Raw genomic sequence first — 18982 nt, 5'->3', positions numbered from 1 at the left:
TTTTCCAACAAAGTTCATGTGTGATGGTGACACCTCTCCTTAACTTGTGCATCCATGGAACATGCAGGAGGAACAACCAACAATAATAATAATAGGAGTGACATAGACATTGGGACACAACATTAGAAAATGGAGTCTTAAATGGAGTTGATGTGAAATGTGAGGCCGAATTTCTTTCAGAATATCCTGGACCCTTGAAACTCTTTTCAAAACCATCTCATGGACAAATTAGGGAAAGTCATTGACAAATGCTACAACATTGAGTTTTTCTATTGAAAATATCCTTAAAAACTGCCATTAATATTTTAAGAGCATAACAAACATTAATTGATTTTTAATTGATTTTTTTTAAAAGAATTAAGGTGAATTTAGAATTTGAATCTCTCTTACAAGTAAAATTTAGTGACGGTTGAGGTGGGGGCAAATATTTATAAATTAAAGAAGTTATTTTTCATTTTCAAACCCGCAACTTTTTTGTCCCGGTAAGTAGTTTTACTATTTCTCCAGACTTGCTCGAATATAAAGGTACATTTAATTAATGAATGATTTTTTTAAATAAAAGTAAATTGTTTTGAAATTTTAATGCATTAAATACTTAATTTTTTTAATTTAAATTTCCTTATCTATTGACACACTTGTTAGCAAGATTCTTAGAATTATTCTACAGCAAATATATATTTTTTTTTTTGGGGGTAACTACAGCAAATATTTTTTAGTTGTGAAGGAATTGACCATATTTGAAGTACAAGGTTATTAGCAACTTTATACATAGTGCGTGCCTCGAAATAGATGGAATCTTCATGTAGATGACAATCACAAGAATGACAGAAAATTGACCTTATGGCAACCGAAAAAAAAAAAAAAAAAATCAAAGAAAAGGAGCATGGCCTTGCTCAAGTGGGAATTCTCAAATCTTACTTGGGAAAATTATAATCTATCTGGATTAAAAATATGAGAAATAAAAATATAAGGTTCTAGGAAATTTGTTAGATTATGTTATAGAGATAGATATTATGGGACCCACACTTATTATTTTTTGAAAACAAGTGTGGGTTGGTGGTAGCTCAGTTGGCGCATGGGAGCTGAGCAGGTGGGGTGAGGGCATGTGTTCGAATCTCTCCAGTACCACCTTTGGGAGGGGTTTAAAGCCTTAATCCTGGACCCGCCCCGAATCGGACTAATCGCGAAGCGATGAACCGATGGAATATTTCCAAAAAAAAAAAACAAGTGTGGGTCCTATAATCTCTATCTCTATAACATAACCTAATAATTTTCCTACAATATTATCTTTCTTTCTCTCTCTCTCTCTCTCTCTATATATATATATATATATATATATATATATATATATATATAGGGGAAAGTACTTCTTATGTGACTGCAAAAGGGAAAATTTGCAGCAACACAGGATACGCGTCCGAATCCTGGATTTTTTTTGTTTTTTTTGTTTTGATAGGATCCGCACGTGTATCCTAGGATCCGCACGTGTATCCTAGTGTTAAAAATTTGCTGCAACTTTTCTCATCAGCAGCAACATGAGAACCGACGGACCCATATATATATATATGGGTTTATTGTTTATTATGTCACTGGATGGTCAAGTCAGTATTACACTACGTCGTTTTGTTTATTTATTTCTTTATATTTATTGATTCACCTTTATATATATATATATATATATATATATATATATATATATATATGGAAATAATCATTTTAAATTATTGTAAATTACTCTTAATCTTAATCAGTATCTCATTTATACCTGAGGACTCAAAATTAATGAATAAAAACTGTTCAATACAAATAGAATAACAGTAAGACTGGTTTTAAGTCTTATTATTGATGCTATCATGTATGAACTGATAAGAATATTCTAAGTCTTGTGTATAGTTAAAAATAAAAAGGAAAATTGCCTTATGACTATGGCTTCAAATCACTCTAGGCATTGCCATTCTCTTTCTCCAGGCTTCAGGCACCTCAAGTAGCAATGGAAGATTTAAACAGTTGGTTATCCTTCTACATGAATGAGAGTGCTAACCATGAACATGCCATTCGAAGATTTTGCCCTGCAAGAATGGAGCAAGACCAAAGAGAAGAGTGCCAAGATCAAGAAGCAGTAATTAATGAAATTGAGTTATGTTCTTCTGATTCTACCAGCACTCCTTGTTTGGCTTCTTCAGAGGTTGATGATTTTGTTGACAGCTTCATCAACATGGATCAGTACAAGTATGAAAATGAAGATCAAGAGTCCCTAGAGAAGCATCAAAGTTTTGATCACTTTGTGGTGAATGATGAAGATGGGATTGATACATTCTCTATGGTGAATGATGCCTATGGACATGTTCCAATCAACATGGAGGATAAAGAGCTAGAAATGAGTGGCTCCTTTGGTGCTATACCTGATCTTGTGCATAGTGTGGAAGAGGCTGACCTTGGCATGGACCAAGGGTTAGATTTGGTTCACATGCTACTGGCTTGTGCTGAGGCTGTGGCATGTAGAGACACCCAAAGGGCACACTTGCTGCTTAACGAAATTTGGGCTTTGGCTAGTCCTTGTGGTGATTCATTGCAGAGAGTCTCCTATTGCTTTGCCACAGGATTGAAGTGTAGGTTGTCACTTTTTCCTCATAATGTCTTCGCAAATGATACACACACAATTAGTGTTATGGATGTCCCTTTGATCACTAGGGAACAAAAGTTGGAAGCTTTTCATGTCCTTTGCCAAACTACTCCTTATCTTGCTTTTGGTTTCATGGCTGCAAATGAAGCTATATTGCAATCATCACATGGAAAAAGCTCCATACACATAATTGATCTAGGAATGGAACATATCCTTCAGTGGCCTTCCTTGTTAAGGGGACTTGTTTCAAGACCTGAGGGGCCTCCAAAGCTCCGGATCACAGGGTTAATCAGCAGTGAAGATGACACAAAACTTAAAACTAGCATGAATGTTCTTGTGGAGGAAGCAAGCTCATTAGGAATACCACTTGAAATTGTTGTAATATCAGAACCTGCAATTCCAACACTTCTTACTAAGGAGAAACTGAACTTGAGAGAAGGAGAAGCTTTATTTGTTAATAGTATCTTGCATTTGCACAAATATGTCAAAGAAAGTAGAGGGTGTTTGAAGGCAATTCTACAATCAATAAAGAAGCTAGGTCCAGTTGCTCTTACAGTGGTAGAGCAAGACACAAACCATAATGGACCCTTCTTCCTTGGGAGGTTTTTGGAATCACTACAATATTACTCTGCCATTTTTGATTCTCTTGAGGAAAGTATGCCTAGAAATAGCCAAAATAGGATGAAAATAGAGTGTGTACACTTCGCTGAAGAAATTCGCAATATTGTTGCTTATGAGGGCTCTGATAGGATGGAAAGACATGAAAGGTTAGACAAATGGAGAAGGAAACTAGGCCAAGCAGGATTTCAGGTAATGCCACTGAAATGCACAAGTAAAGCTAGAAAGATGCTTTCTGTTTATGATTGTAAAGGATATACATTGACCAGTGAGAAGGGTTGCCTTCAACTTGGGTGGAAAGGAAGGCCAATAATGATGGCTTCTGCATGGAAAGTGGTAAGATTGTAATGCCATCATAAATATTCAGGGAGAACAGTTACTTATTCATGCACTTATTCATTTCCAATAATTTGTTTCTTTAACATATAAATCAAGAAAGTCAATCATATACCACCTGGTCATTTGTATATTACCAAATTGTATATATAGTTTTTTTTTAAATCTGAGTTAACTATATATGATTGTACTTCTTGACCATATAATTCGGTCCTACAATTTGTATGGTAATGTTTAGGATATGGATTGTCCACAGTGTTCTTAAACCATACAATAAAAGCAAGGAAAATAGTCTACAGCTTTTCTATACTGAGTTGTCAAGAAAGATGTAATAGCACATACGCTTTTCTATACTCTATGAGTTGAATTCTGATGAAAAATTTGTTTTTGGTTTCTCCGTTTAATATGTTGACTAAAAAGACATGCAATCAGGCATCATTGATAAATCATTTGTTTTTCCTGATAAAAGAAGTGCAAATGATAGTGGCAACAAAGGGAGAAAAGCAGAGAAACTGAAGTCAACACTTCCCTCCACCTCCCCCCCCCCCCCCCCCCCCCCCCCCCCCCAAAAAAAAAAAAAAAAAAACAATTTTTGCAAGTTATAACAATATTTTCGATTTGTTTGAAAATCACGTTAAATCAGAATGAGTTTACTACAATTGAATAATTGATAACGTCATCCCTTTTTTGAATGAAAGTACCTTTTCATTTTGGTTGATTTGCATCAACTTGAGAAGTTTGTGATAATTTGAGTTAAACATAACTTGTTTAATACTTTTGCTTTGAAAGTGCGGGAGAAAGAAAGACGCAATAGCAATAACACTTTGTCATATGCAGCTTACAGCTTTTACTTGATCATGAAACACCAGCTGTAGGTTAAGGGTTAGTTGAATCTTCCCTTAGTAAATTTCACTTTTTCCACTCTTTTGGTGCTTAAGGTTATAAGGAAAAGGATGTCCCATAATTAGGGTTGAAACAAAAGAACAAGACCAAAATCAGCTCTATTACAAGTTTTGTTTTTGTGTTTTAAAATTTTTGCTCTCTAGGTGGTGATATCTAAACTACCTATCCTGAGAAACTAAAAGGAGGAAACCAGCAGTACAAGATTCACGGTGGAAATAGGATTACAAGCCCAAATGTTAACATACAATATGATTTATATGGTTTCACACTCATTGATATATTTACAATCAGCAAAACAAACACCTGGTGTAGTGACCATAAAATTACAACACAAACAACTATTGCTGGTCCTCATATATTTGTATTATATAGCATTTTTGGAACACAATTGAATGAATGCATATATGGGCATCAGATCAAATCTGTTGATTATCATTTAGATGCCTTGGGGCCCTGTCCTTTGGTCTGACTAGCAGCTGCAGACATTACACGTAAGCGGCGAGCAATTTCTGTGAAGGATGGCCTGACCGCAGGATTAGGTGCCCAACACTGCTCCATTAGTGTTTTCCACTCAAGATCACAATAACTAGGGATTGTAGGTCTTAGTGTGTTATTCACAATACCTCCTGCATGCAGTGCGGAAGAGAGTGAGGTAAAAAAAAGAATTGGGAGTGGGTGGAGCGAGGACAGAATTACTGCTTTAATGAACTTTGTGCATGAACAAAATATGACAGAAGAGCAAATATGGAATGAGTGTGAGAAAGTAGATCATGTTAAAAGAGGTTAAACAAATTATTACAGGAAAAGAATTAGTAAATGCAAAAGAGATTTGATCTGTTAGTGGCTGTTATCCACCTTGGCCTTCAGAAGTTAACCATTTGATTTGTTTTATAATAGGTAAATTCATACAATGTACCCGGATTATTATTAAGAGATTTTAATATAAGTTCTATCAATGCAATGTAAGTACTATGATGCAAACTAGTGCCTAAGAAAGGTACAAGACTGATTGAGTCCAAGCAACTGTGAACAAGGTTTCCGAACCAACCTATTATCGCACCATAGTGCATATTAGCATATGGCTCTTCACCAGTAAGAATCTCCCACAACACAATGCCAAAGGAGAACACATCAACCTACGATTTGACAAAAATAGAATTAGTAATTAATGCTTCCCTCAAACAATAAAGATAAGGAGAGACAGTAAAGGACAATAATTAACAAATAGCATATGTAAACTTGAGTTTTTTTTTTCGATGTTGAATACGTGACAGATTGAAACTCAAGGAAAGCCGAAGTCATAAAAAGTTAGGCTGGTGCCAGTTGAGCTACAAGCTTATTGGTGACAATTTCAATATCTAATAGAAGGAAAACAGGAATCAACTTAATGGCTATTTTCTTATTCATTGTAACTGATAGTGATTATAAATTTCCACTGACGAGGTGAAATTTTACCTTCTCTGAAACCTTATTGCTGCTACCATTCAGTAGTTCTGGTGCCATCCAAGGTAGAGTTCCTCGTACACCTCCAGATACCAGGGTATTTCGCTTAATTTTTGACAGGCCAAAATCGCCAACCTGTTGAAAAGCAAGTTTCCTAGCATGGTTAACACTGAAGACAAAGTTATAATAGAATAAATAATCCCCATAATAAATAGATACCTTGCATATTGGCCGTAAAGGATCCTTCAAGTTTACAAGCAAATTGTCACATTTCAAGTCAAAATGCACAATATTTTTTGAGTGTAAATATTCCATTCCAAAAGCTGCATCCATGGCAATTATCAACCTCTTGCGGCGATCAAGGTACCTAGAATCAAGATCATGCAAAAATCCCTTCAACGTTTTTCATGATGAAAAATAGTTAATAGTATCTAAGGAATATAAAAGTAGCAAAATGTCAGGGCTTTCATTGAACAATAAGCCAGTAAATAGAAATGCAATAACCTAGGACGATGGATGCATTACCTATCCTTACGGAGCAAAACATGCCGAAGAGAACCATCCACCATGTACTCTGTAACAGTCGCTAATGTTGCTCCTGGTCCATCCTGAACTACACCATAAAATGCCACCACGTTTGGATGGTGAAGCTTGGAAAGTATGTCAGCTTCCCGCCAGAACTCAAGAGTCTGAGAGTGAAAATGAATGTCATCAGTATAGGCCCTTCTAATAAATTAGTGGCATGACAAAAATATGACTAAAACATAAGAAAAAGAAAAAGGAACAAAAATCACAGTATGCCATTCAAAGACAAGTTACCAGTCTCTCTTGTTCTGAAGATCGACCAGCGAAGCAGCTTTTCTTTATTCTTTTAATTGCAACATCTGATCCCCTCCATTTTCCATGATACACAGTCCCAAAGGTACCAGAACCCAGTTCTCGTAGCTCTTCAAGATCTTCATTCTTTATGAGCTGCCATGTGCATCATAAATATATGTAATAAATGTTAGTAAATCTTATGAACTTAATCCTATAATCTCAATTAAAAAAATGAAATAAAAGAAGGCGATCAAGCAACCAAGCCATCATCTTGTACAAATATTCTTCAAGCCATCATCACGGAAACAAATATTTAAAAAATATGCCATATTCATGCTTCCTAGCAAAGGGCTCATGTCACTGGAAACTGTTACGATCTAATTGCAAGGTATGGGACTTGAGTCCCACATTGGTTATATGGGTGACTAATGTGGGGTTTATATGGACTTTGAGCTCTCCTACCTCATGAGCTAGATTTTGGGGTGAGGTTTTCCCAAGGTTCGTATCAATTGGTATCAAAGTCTTCCACTATGTCTCTGAGTTGCAATCGAGCGGCGCGGGTGGTGATGCTGACATTGCAGTATTCGCCCAGTGCTAGTTAAAAACTAATGTAAAGCCAGCCCGCGTGGGAGCCGAGATTGCAGAGCGTGGTGGAATGTTACGATCCTACTCCAAGGTATAGGACTTAGAGTCCCACATCAGAAACATAAGGTTCTGGTGTGGGGTTTAAATGGACTTTGGGCTCTCCTACCTCTTGAGCTAGCTTTTGGGGTGAGGTTCGTATCAGAAACATAGATTATCTAACGGTTATGGCATCAAAGTAGTTAAGCAAGAAAAACAAAATAAAATCCTACCGGAACATATTTTCACCTACAAATTTGAAATAAGCTAATATTATATGTTTAGGATCAAATATAAAAAACCACTCCCCGTTAAACCCGACTAGCGAGTATGGGGTGGAGGAAATCCTTGTACGCAGCCTTACCCTTGCATAATTGTAAAGAGGTTGTTTCCTGGATTCGAACCCATGACCTTTCAATCATGAAGGAACAATTTTACCATTGTTCTGGTTCGCCCCCTTTATATGTTTAGGATCAAATATTACACAATTATCCATTTACGACAAGATAGAATGTAATTAACTTTTCATGATGAAAACAATGGAATTTTGAAAAATTGGAATGATAATGAAAAAAAGACCTTTACTTGACTGATTAATTGAAATCATAATTTCTACAACGGGAAATACAAAAGTAGACTAAAATTATTAGTTTCTGCAGAAAAGGTACCATAATACATCAACACAGAAGAACTATGATGCATCTAAGCATGATACCTGCAAAGTACTGATATCAAATTCCCCCAAAGAAGGATCTTGTGGGGCTATATCCACATTACTTGTTTCATTCTTGCCATCCTAAATTCAATGCATTACAAGATTTGTCAGTGAAAAAAAGCATATTTGTGTGGGCTCTTTAAATAATGAACCTTTAAAAACATACCTGATATTCAGACTCCTGCGGTCTTATGTTTTCTATTATGGCATCCATGTTCTTATTTTCATTTCCCTTAAGTTGGGCATGGTCATATTTTGGGTGAAAAACAGTGGCTTCAGTTCTAGTTGTTACAGGTAAGTTTTTCTGATTTTCTTCACCAAAATTTAGGTGGGAATCCTTTTGTCCTGCCAAAACAGCATCTGCTGGTAGAGGTTCAGATTGCAGAGATTTACTATCTCTTTCTTGTACTTTTTTAATAGTAGATGAAAAACCAAGATTATCCTGATCAATTAGAGCAACATTATCCAACCCCCCTTGGGCCAACTTCTGAAAATATGACCAATGTTTTGGCTCATGACTGTCCATGTTTAAGCTCAAACCTGCTCTATCTGTTGGTAATGGACCAATGTTTGAGGAATCTTCAGAAAGTATTGCTTTGGAGAACATATCATAAAGGAAATCACGGGGAAACCTGTCCTCAATATCAATCACAATATCACCAGGAGTCGGTCTGGATTTAGAATCATCTTGACAAATATCTTGGCTTGTGTTTCCAGTTAAAGCCAAAGGCTGTGCTTGGACCTTAGTACCATTATTGGATTCCTTGGTAGAAACCTCACCCAAGATGAGGTCTGGAAGTTTAGATGCTGGATTCTCATTATGTTCAACAGAAGGAACCTGGCGAAATGCAAGATGCTCAGTGCCCTTGGTTTCATCAACTAGGAGAATATTATGGTTATCTTTCGAACGATTGGTTTTATTTTCAGAACTGAGTACTGGATCCTCATTTCTAGAAACTTTATTGTCTAATAATACATGCTTCAACTCAGAATCCACAAGCTGTGATAACTTTGCATTCACCTGACTTGTTGCATCAGGCAACTGTTTGTACTTATGCAGCTGGGCAAATCCATCATCAATGGTATGGTCATCTGCATGCAAGGGCTTTGCAGCTGAACTGGACACTGTGTTCAGATTTGACAGATTCCCATTGTTTAATATGTCACTGGATTCTGTAACTGAATTTTTCTGGTTGAAATCAGAAAGTAAATCTGACATGAGCAAGTGAGAACCATATGCATCATCTGACTTTGTAGACCTATTCAGCCAATCTGCCTGCTCCCTGGGAAATCTCTCCGAACAATAGACTCTGTTTGGAAGTGGAGGTGGTTCAAGGCAACTGAAATCAATCACATTGGACTCAGCATCAACATGAGCGCAACTGAATGCATCAGTGGATGTTGTATAAAAGTCATCTTCACCAGATTTAGGAGCCAGTGTGGGATTCATAGTACTAACCAACGAAGAAGAATCTTCAGATGGCTGGAGCTGACCCTTGTTTTTTGATGGCGGCGCAGGATGATGGCCTTCTGATATGGCAGCTGCAACTGATGCCTCTGAAAAATTACCATGCAAATTGCCCTCGAGTGGCTGCAAGGGAATAGGATGTGGTGCTTCCGAGGAGAAATATTTTCCTGGGTCATTGCCTGAATGAATGAAATTATCATCCTTTCTTTTTACCTGCATTTCTGGTATATCTGAAATTTGTACTTGCAACTCACCGGATGCTTTCCCATCATTTACGATTCCTTGGCTAACAAGACCATGAGTAGGCACAGAAACTGGAATCCCTCTGAGATTGCGAGTCAGGTGATTAGAAGGATCAAGACCACGGTGTAGTGGATATTGACTAGTTTCCATGGGGTGAATGATCTGGTCATCATAAAAGAACGGATAGGTTTCATAAGCATTTGAGGAGGATGGTAGCATTGGTTGTGATGGAGTTGTCAGTGATGAGTTAACATTGCCAGTCAAGGAAGAACTGCTGACTCCAAATGCTTCTGCCAGAACTCTATTGGTCTCCCTCTCAATATTTTGTCCATCCAATTCGTATATGTTATTAGCAGAACTGCTGGCACCATGAAGGATTGAGTTGTTTCTTGATCCCAAGTCCATGCCATTGACAGCAACTACATACTGGATTTCAGAATCACCATCAATGCTACCTAGACCAAACTGAGTATCATCCAAATCATTTATAGAGAATAGAAACATCCTAAGCTTTAGTGATCCTCTTCTGCTTTGTAGATCATGACATTCCTCCATCATATTCCGCAGATCCTCGTCAGAAGATACTGAAACTAAGGCATCAAGATCTTCTCCAGGGAGCTGATACTTTATTACATGAGCTTCATTATATATGGATGATGTTTTCTGCATAAGCTCCTGCCAACGTATATCCTTTCTTATACTAATAATGCGTGTTTCACCCCCAACATATCTAAGTTTTCCATCACTGGGCCGTGGTAATATTTTACCACCAAAGCTACATAGAACCTTCATCTTCACTGATGAGCTGTCAGAAGCTCCAGAAGAGGCAATACGATGAAGGACTCGGCTATTGTCTTGATTAGATGAAGTTCTAGGAATTGATCGAGCTGACCCATAATTATTTCTGTCCTGCTGCAGAGAAGAGTTCCTTCTTTCAAATTCTTTTGGACCTTTTTCAACCTTTGAGAGCACAGAAATATCTGACCCACTTTCAGATCCTGCATGGCCTAGAATGCCTTGCAATTCCATGTACCCGGTTGAATAATTGGGATCACCCACAACATTTGGAAAGGCAGGCTTCCTGAGATTCACCCTATCTCTCATAAACTCAAGAGCAAATTCCTCACCAGTCTGTATGGAATAATTAAGTACAGGTTTATTTTCTGAAATGTTAAAGGCAGAAGGTCGTGTATTATGCATGACATCCAGATGTTCTTGCAGGACTGACTGTGATGCAGGATGGAATTCCTCATTTCTAGGTTCCATGGAATTGTATTGATTTTTCTGCATTCTTGGTTGTCTAATCAAAGCATCATTTGCAAAGTTAAATGCTGGGATTTATTGCAATGCCATAGTACTGGGAAGACACTTAACATCTTGTAGAAATAATGCACTCAATACTGTAAATTCCATTTCCAAATCTCACAGAGAGGGCAACAACTTCAAAAGTTTGAGTTCTTTACCAATGGCAATGAGTCAGAAAGAAGCTTTACTGATGCTCCAGATTACGTCACCATAATTAACACATGAAGAAGCTTCCAAAATCCTCAGAGCTCTTAACACTAGGTACTATTTTCAATGATCAAACTACCTTCAAAATACGTCACCCTGTGTGCATGATTAAAATTAGAAACTATTTAGAATATAAGATGTAAAAAAATATATAAACAACTACATTATGGGAATGGATACAAAATAAATGATTACAATAATATTATCCAAAAAAAAAAAAAAAATTGGAAAATGTTAAACAAGAAGAAAACGAGAAACATATAATGCAATCCGCATGATCAAGAAAACTTTGTCCCTTACACTAAACTATTCTATTTACAACATTCTACACGAAAAAATATACCACAACAGTGCAGCTATTAGAACTGTCATAATATTAAATACACCATATACCACCACCAATTTTATTTACCTGCCATAGGTACGAAGGAAAACATAGTCTTGGCCTCTAATAATTGCTTGAAGATACAAAATCTCACCAAACTCACTCTCTAAAAAGGTTGAGGATACTATAGATCTAAGATTGTTCCTTCATGATATTCATTTTGTTAGTAATCAGATAGTAGACTCTGGTCCTTGGATAAAACAAGTTCTTTATCGCACATATTTCTTTCAACCCCTAGTTCATTCCTTAACAACTACTCATTAATTACACTACCTACTTAAGAAGAAGAAAAGGATCTATAAAATAGACCATAGTATTCTAAAAAATCAATTGATAAGTTATAGAACCATAGCAGGTTGAAGTAAAGCAAAACCCAACACCAAACCAAAAAAAGGGGGAAAAAACAACTACCCATTATTCTTATAGCAAACCAAACCACATGCACAGATCAAATGAAGGAATAACTGAATAAGCAATTTAGGTCACCTAAACACCTAAAAAATTGACCCATACATAACATCACGTCTCGTCAACTCTCCCATGATTATGTAATCAAAAAAATTATCAAACCTGGGTCCTAACTACAATCTTTCACAATCAAAACACAGCATAGATGATCATAATTGCAGAAATCAAGTTTGATTCAATTGACAGAAAAAAGAAGATAAGAATCAGAAAAGTTGGAAACACAGCTGAATCAGGAAAAAAGATTAAACAGAATCAACTAAATACCTGACTGATGATTGTTTTGAGCTTCAAATAGGTATGACTCAAGAGGGTTTCAGAGTAAAAGCCATGGCTGGTATCAGAAAAAGAAAAAAAGAAAAAGGTTTTATGAGGAAAAGAAAGCCAAAATGAAACCAACTTTTTCTATAACATCTTTTGATTTCTCCTTTTTTTGTTTTAGGGTTCCAAACAACCTGAATCTTCTTCTGCTTCAATTATTCTTTTGGAACAAAACTCTCTCTCTCTCTCTCTATTTTCTCTCTCTATATCTGTGGATTTTAGAAGCTGTGTTTCTGTTTTGGAATTAAAATAAAAAAAAAAAAAAAAAATTGTGTCAGCAAAGAGTCAAAGGAGTGAAGAAGCAACTAAGTCCAAACAGTTAAGTCCAAAAATTTGCCTCTTTTTTTTATTATTTTTACTGCAACAGTTCGTTAATCGTTAACTACGTGTTTGTTAGAGAAGAAAGGATTTTTAATTTTTAATTATTTATTATTTATACTGAATAATAAATAAAGGGTAAAAAGCATTTTTTATGATATAACTAAAATAGAATAATATCGAAATAAAAGTCAAATATTTAAGTCCGTGTAGATTTAACGATGTGTAATTTCTTAATATCCTATTTAGAATAATTTCTAATAATAATGTTAAAAGAATTTATTTTCCATTAATACAAATATATTTAGCTTTTAAATACAAATAAAAACCTGTTAAAGTTTACCAAAAAACAAAAACCTGTTAAATTTTTTTCATTGCCTTGATAATTAATAAAAAATAAAAAAAATTCGAATTTTTCTGAACTATGTTTCATATTTTGATGAAGTCAAATTAAGGTAATATTTTTAAATACAAATAATTAGTTATCAAATTTTCTTTCTCATTCCGAATGAACACGTATTAGCTTATTTTATTTTTTTAGTAACTCGGTGCATAAAAAGAACCTTTGAATTTTTTTAATTTTTATTTTTGGTTAAATGATGAATTAAGCGTCTAGAGTAGATTAAAAAGATAATTAAAATCAACCAAACCATAACATGTTGTAAATAGTAATTATGTAGTCATTTATTAGTAATTATGTAGTCATTTATTTGTATTTATTTAATCTGTTACTTGTATATTGGGCCAAGCCCATTAGGTCAAAATTAGGTCAAGAAGTCTCTATAAATAGAGACCCCTATGTACAGATTCAAATACAATTCAATAATATTTCAAATACCATTTTCTTTCAAGTTGGTATCAGAGCCGGGTTGGGCTCGAGCTAGCCTGGTGATTGGCTAGGAGGCGAGTCGAGTACTTTGCACTTGGGGTACTCGGTTCAGGGAGAGCATACCAATGGTGGGTTTCACACTTGAGGGGGAGATTGTTGGGACATTCAAGTGTGATAAGTCACATATTGGTTGGTAATGAGCTAAGTGAAGAGAATATAAGTGGAAGGGATCCATGAACCCAATGCCTTAAGGTTTTGGGTTGAGGCATGGAGTCGGATCCACTCGCTACGGTTGGTGTAGCCTTAGCTCATTGGTGGTAGCCTCTCGCCACGGGCTTTCCCTGGACCCGCCTGACATATCCACTCGCTACGGTTGGTGTAGCCTTAGCTCATTGGTGGTAGCCTCCCGCCACGGGCTTTCCCTGGACCCGCCTGACATTGGTATCAAAGCTCTCGATCCAGAGGGCTCTGCTTCCGCAATTACCTCCGTTAAAACAGAAACCTTCTTTCTTAGCCTCTTGCCGCCATTAGCCGCCACCGGAAAATTTTTCCGGTGGACCTTTTGGACCAAGAGGACCAGTTTTCAAATCCTTTTTCTCTGATCTATCAGCTTACGGACGTGTTATAATCGTTTGACGATCGGATCTTCCCAAAACAACATAAGGCCGCTACTGTCCATCGCGTTTTGGACACTTTTTCGGCGACCTTTGAACTCCGACCGGCCACAGAAAGGTTCGAGACCGTCAGACGACCTTGCCGCCGAAATTTCAGCTCTGGCGGCCGCCGCACGCGCTCTCACGCGCCGCCACACTCCCGGCGAGTGAGGCCCACTCTCAGACACCTCCACCGGCGCGTGGAGGCGCGTGGGCCACTTTTTCCAGCTCCGGCCAAAAAGTTTTCTGATCTTCTCCTCATCCTCTTTCTGGATCTGTGCTCTCCTCTCAGATCGGACGTCGTTTGGTATTTGTTTTGTGATTTTTTGGCTTCTTGGAGTTTTTCTTTGACCATTTTCTGTGCAGTATGGCCTCTTCCAAAGGAGTTCTTTTTCAAAATTTTATGATGGTACCTCTTCTAGACCTAAGAGAGATGATCGATGGTGTTCTTATTGTAAAAGAACAGGTCATATCAAGGATTTATGCTTTCGCCTTTATGGGAAGCAAACTGTCTTAGAAAAGATGGCAAGGTTGCGTGGTCAACCGCATTTTACTAAAATAACTTATGCACCTAATGAGACCCAACCTGCATTTCGTCCAGATGAGTTGGAACGGCTCCGAACCATTCTTGATTCTATGAGTAAGCCATCTGATACTAGTGCTTTGACTATGACTGGTATGAGCTCCAAAACTTATTCTTTCCTTTCTTCATGTAATGATTTTAAACATTCTTGGGTTGTTGATTCTGGTGCTACTGATCATATGGCTTGTTGTGCTGACTCCTTTACTTCTTATCATCCTACCATTGGAACTCATACAATAGCCGTAGTTGATGGCTCTCATACATCAGTTGCGGGTTCTGGTGACATAAACTTACAGCAGTCCTTACATCTTAAGGATGTTCTTCATGTTCCTAAACTCTCCACAAATCTTCTTTCTATTCATAAAATTACAAAAGATTTGAATTGTATTGTAACCTTCTATCCTACCCATTGTGTTTTTCAGGATCTTGCCACGGGGAAGACGATTGGTAGTGCTAAAGAGCAAGGTGGGTTGTACTATCTGGTGTCACAATCTCCTGCAAATAAAGTAACAGATCACATCTTGATGTCTCATGGTCAATCAATTGCTGATTCTTTGATTTGGCTTCATCATAAGCGCTTAGGTCATCCTCCATTTAGTTTACTCAAATCTTTATTTCCGTCATTGTTTTTGTCTAAATCTGTTGAGTCTTTTCATTGTGATGTTTGTGATTTTGCTAAGCATCATCGTGTGTCTTTTCCTTCTAGTATTACTAAGAGTGATGAACCTTTTGATCTTATTCATTCTGATGTTTGGGGTCCCTCTAAAGTCCCTCATGCTTCTGGAAATAGATGGTTTGTTTCTTTTATTGATGATTGCACTCGTGTAACTTGGGTGTACTTAATGCGTGAAAAGTCTGAGGTACCACAACTGTTCTTTCAATTTTATAAAATGATTGAGACCCAGTTTGGTAAAAAAATCAAGAGACTAAGAACAGATAATGGTACTGAATATGTTAATCACAGATTTTCCCAATTTATAAGAAATAACGGTATGATTCATGAACTTACTTGTGTTGACACCCCCCAACAGAATGGGGTTGCTGAAAGAAAAAATCGTCACCTTCTTGAAGTGGCTCGTGCATTAATGTTTCAGACACATGTACCCAAATACTATTGGGGAGATGCTATTCTTACTGCAGCATTCTTGATCAACCGTTTACCCACTCGGGTACTTGACCATGTAAGTCCTATTCACTCTATGACTTCTTTTTTCCCTTCTATTCCAACTATGATGAGTCTTCCTCCACGTGTGTTTGGGTGTGTTGCTTTTGTTCATGTTCATAAACATCATCGCAGTAAGTTGGACCCTAGGGCTATTAAATGTGTTTTTCTTGGTTATGCTCCTGATAAGAAGGGCTACAAGTGCTATCACCCTAGTAGTAGGAAATTTTTTGTTTCTATGGATGTTACATTTCAGGAATCTGAGTCCTTTTTCCAAGGTCCTCATCTTCAGGGGGAGAATCCTTCACCAGAAATCTCATCACCTCCCTTCCTTGAGTTTGAATCATCAGTGTCTACTCTTTTACCTATGTCAGTGTATCCTCCACCTGGTCCTGTTCCTCCTGTGTCTGTTCCTCCTGTGTCTGATCCTCTTGTGAGTAATCCTCTTGTGTCTGAACCACTGGTAAGTCCTGAATCTCATATTTCTGATCATGATGCTAATACTTCTGATGACTTACCCATTACTACTGATTCTGATGATTTACCCATTGCTCTTAGAAAAGGAAAAAGAGCTTGTCCCAAGAAAGCTTCTCCCTCCTGTCCCTCTTGTACTCAATACCCTATCTCCCAGTTTGTTTCCTCTGCTAATCTTTCTGTGCAGCACAAAAACTTTGTTTCAGCACTAGACTCTATTGCAATCCCAAAATCAGTAATGAAGCCTTGAAAGATAGGAATTGGGCTCAAGCCATGCAAGAGGAGATGAATGCTTTGGAGAAAAATAAAACATGGGAGGTCATTGATAGACCAACGGAAAGAAAGCAGTAGGGTGCAGATGGGTTTATGCCCTGAAATATAATTCTGATGGCACTCTTTAGAGATACAAGGCTCGATTAGTGGCCAAAGGTTACACTCAAACCTATGGCATTGATTATGAAGAAACCTTTGCTCCAGTTGCAAAGATGAATACAGTGAGAATCTTGTTATCCCTTGCTGCCCATTACAATTAGGATATAAATCAATTTGATGTGAAAAATGCTTTCCTCAATGGTGAGTTAGAAGAAGAAGTCTACATGGAAATCCTGCCTGGTTTTGATTCTGTGAAGGGGGAAAATAAAGTTTGTAGATTAAAAAAGGCCTTGTATGGATTGAAGCAGTCACCTCGTGCTTGGTTTGGTAGGTTTACTAAGGTTATGATGACCTTAGGATACAGATAGAGTCAAGGAGATCACACTCTTTTCTTCAAGCACTCCCAAAATGGGAAGCTTACTGTGCTCCTTGTATATGTTGATGATATTATTATCACAGGTGATGATTTTGTGGAGAGACAGATTCTACAAACACGGCTTGCCTCTGAGTTTGAAATCAAAGACCTTGGGAAATTGAGATATTTCCTAGGGATAGAAGTAGCTCATTCAAGCAAAGGAATTTTTATCAGCCAGAGGAAATATGTTTTGGATCTTCTCAAAGAAGCAGGAAAGCTCGGGTGTAAACCCTCTAATACTCCTATTGAGCAGAATCACAAGATGGGCTATGAAGAAGAGAGTCCTCCAGTTGATAAAGGACAATATCAACGGCTAGTTGGGAAATTGATATATCTGGCCCATACTAGACCAGACCTAGCTTATGTTGTTAGTGTTGTCAGTCAGTTTATGCACGATCCAAAGGAAAAACACATGCAGGCAGTAGAAAGAATTCTTCAGTATCTTAAAGGTACTCCTGGTAAAGGATTGTTATTCCGACGTGATGGCAATCTATCTTTAGAAGTCTACACAGATGCTGATTATGCTGGATCCGTGACTGACCGTCGTTCTACCACTGGTTATTGCATGTTTCTTTGCGGTAACTTGGTGACATGGAGAAGTAAGAAACAAGATGTGGTTGCCAGATCAAGTGCAGAAGCTGAATTTCGAGCTATGGCTCAAGGCATTTGTGAGTTACTGTGGCTGAAAATTGTACTTGATGATCTAAAAATAAAATGTGAGGGACCTATGAAGCTGCTATGTGATAATAAGTCCGCTATTTGTATAGCTCATAATCCACTTCAACATGATCGGACTAAACATATTGAGGTCGATCGCCATTTCATCAAAGAGAAACTTGATAGCGGGTTGATTACCACTCCATACATTCCCACTGGGCGTCAATTAGCTGATCTATTGACAAAAGGGCTTCCTTCAGATAGATTTCAAGAACTTGCTAGCAAGCTGGGAATGATAAATATCTATTCCTCAGCTTGAGGAGGAGTGTTGTAAATAGTAATTATGTAGTCATTTATTAGTAATTATGTAGTCATTTATTTGTATTTATTTAGTCCGTTACTTGTATATTGGGCCAAGCTCATTAGGTAAAAATTAGGTCAAGAAGTCTCTATAAATAGAGACCCATATGTACAAATTCAAATACAATTCAATAATATTTCAAATACCTTTTTCTTTCAAGTTAACACCTGAATTACTACTATAGCAATCATCTGCATATAACCCAATGAAGCTAATTTTGTTTTCCAATTTGACTTGGCAGTGTATCATCGAACCCCAAGACATTAATTGACTATAGACACATGAAATTTGAGCCATCAGACATGGCTAAAAAAAATAAAAATAAGAAAGTTTTGAAACTGAGCACTCTTTGTTTAATGTTAGTGTACGAACTAAATTATCGCTAGCAAAAATTTGGAAGCAATAATCAACTCCACGTTTTGGGATTTAAAAAAATATATAAAATATTTTGAAAATTTTACTTCCTTATCGTATAATAAATTTTATTAAAATATCATATTTTATTAAGATAACTTTTTCTCCCATGCTACACGAGAAACATTTACCCCTAAGAATACTAAAAAAGTTTAATGTACAACAAAAAATCAAGGGTTCATTTTTCTATGATTAATATAGATAACTTATCTATATTGAACCCAAAATAATATCGTTTTGAAGCGAAAATCAAGATATTTTTGTAATTATAA

The 18982-nt window shown here is 36.9% G+C and overlaps 2 protein-coding genes across 3 annotated transcripts; one reads left to right on the top strand and one right to left on the bottom strand.

Annotated features, from left to right (window-relative positions):
• The first annotated feature begins 1990 nt into the window (after window positions 1-1990).
• Window positions 1991-3589, top strand: LOC133296624 (GRAS family protein RAD1-like). The gene has a single exon (XM_061495648.1). The coding sequence runs from the start codon at window positions 1991-1993 to the stop codon at window positions 3587-3589; it is 1599 nt and encodes a 532-aa protein (XP_061351632.1).
• Window positions 3590-4676: 1087 nt separating this feature from the next.
• Window positions 4677-12666, bottom strand: LOC133296623 (uncharacterized). 2 transcript variants are annotated; one of them, XM_061495647.1, is made up of 10 exons: window positions 12419-12666; window positions 9016-11397; window positions 8245-8916; window positions 8079-8159; window positions 6743-6895; window positions 6449-6612; window positions 6143-6290; window positions 5936-6058; window positions 5529-5616; window positions 4677-5106 (listed from the first exon to the last, which is right to left on the bottom strand). In XM_061495647.1, exons 2-10 carry the CDS (start codon window positions 11077-11079, stop codon window positions 4913-4915), a joined length of 3687 nt encoding a protein of 1228 aa, XP_061351631.1. In that variant the 5' UTR covers window positions 11080-11397; window positions 12419-12666; the 3' UTR covers window positions 4677-4912. The 2 variants fall into 2 exon arrangements, with proteins under 2 accessions (XP_061351631.1, XP_061351630.1); XM_061495646.1 differs by having other exon boundaries at window positions 8245-11397.
• Window positions 12667-18982: the final 6316 nt, after the last annotated feature.

The sequence above is a fragment of the Gastrolobium bilobum genome, unplaced genomic scaffold (assembly GCF_033153095.1).
Source record: "Gastrolobium bilobum isolate Gb01-03AN ecotype WA unplaced genomic scaffold, APGP_CSIRO_Gbil_v1 utg4965, whole genome shotgun sequence".
Lineage (NCBI taxonomy): Eukaryota > Viridiplantae > Streptophyta > Magnoliopsida > Fabales > Fabaceae > Gastrolobium > Gastrolobium bilobum.
Note: the sequence above shows the minus strand (reverse complement) of the source record. Positions and strands in the feature narration are given on the sequence as shown.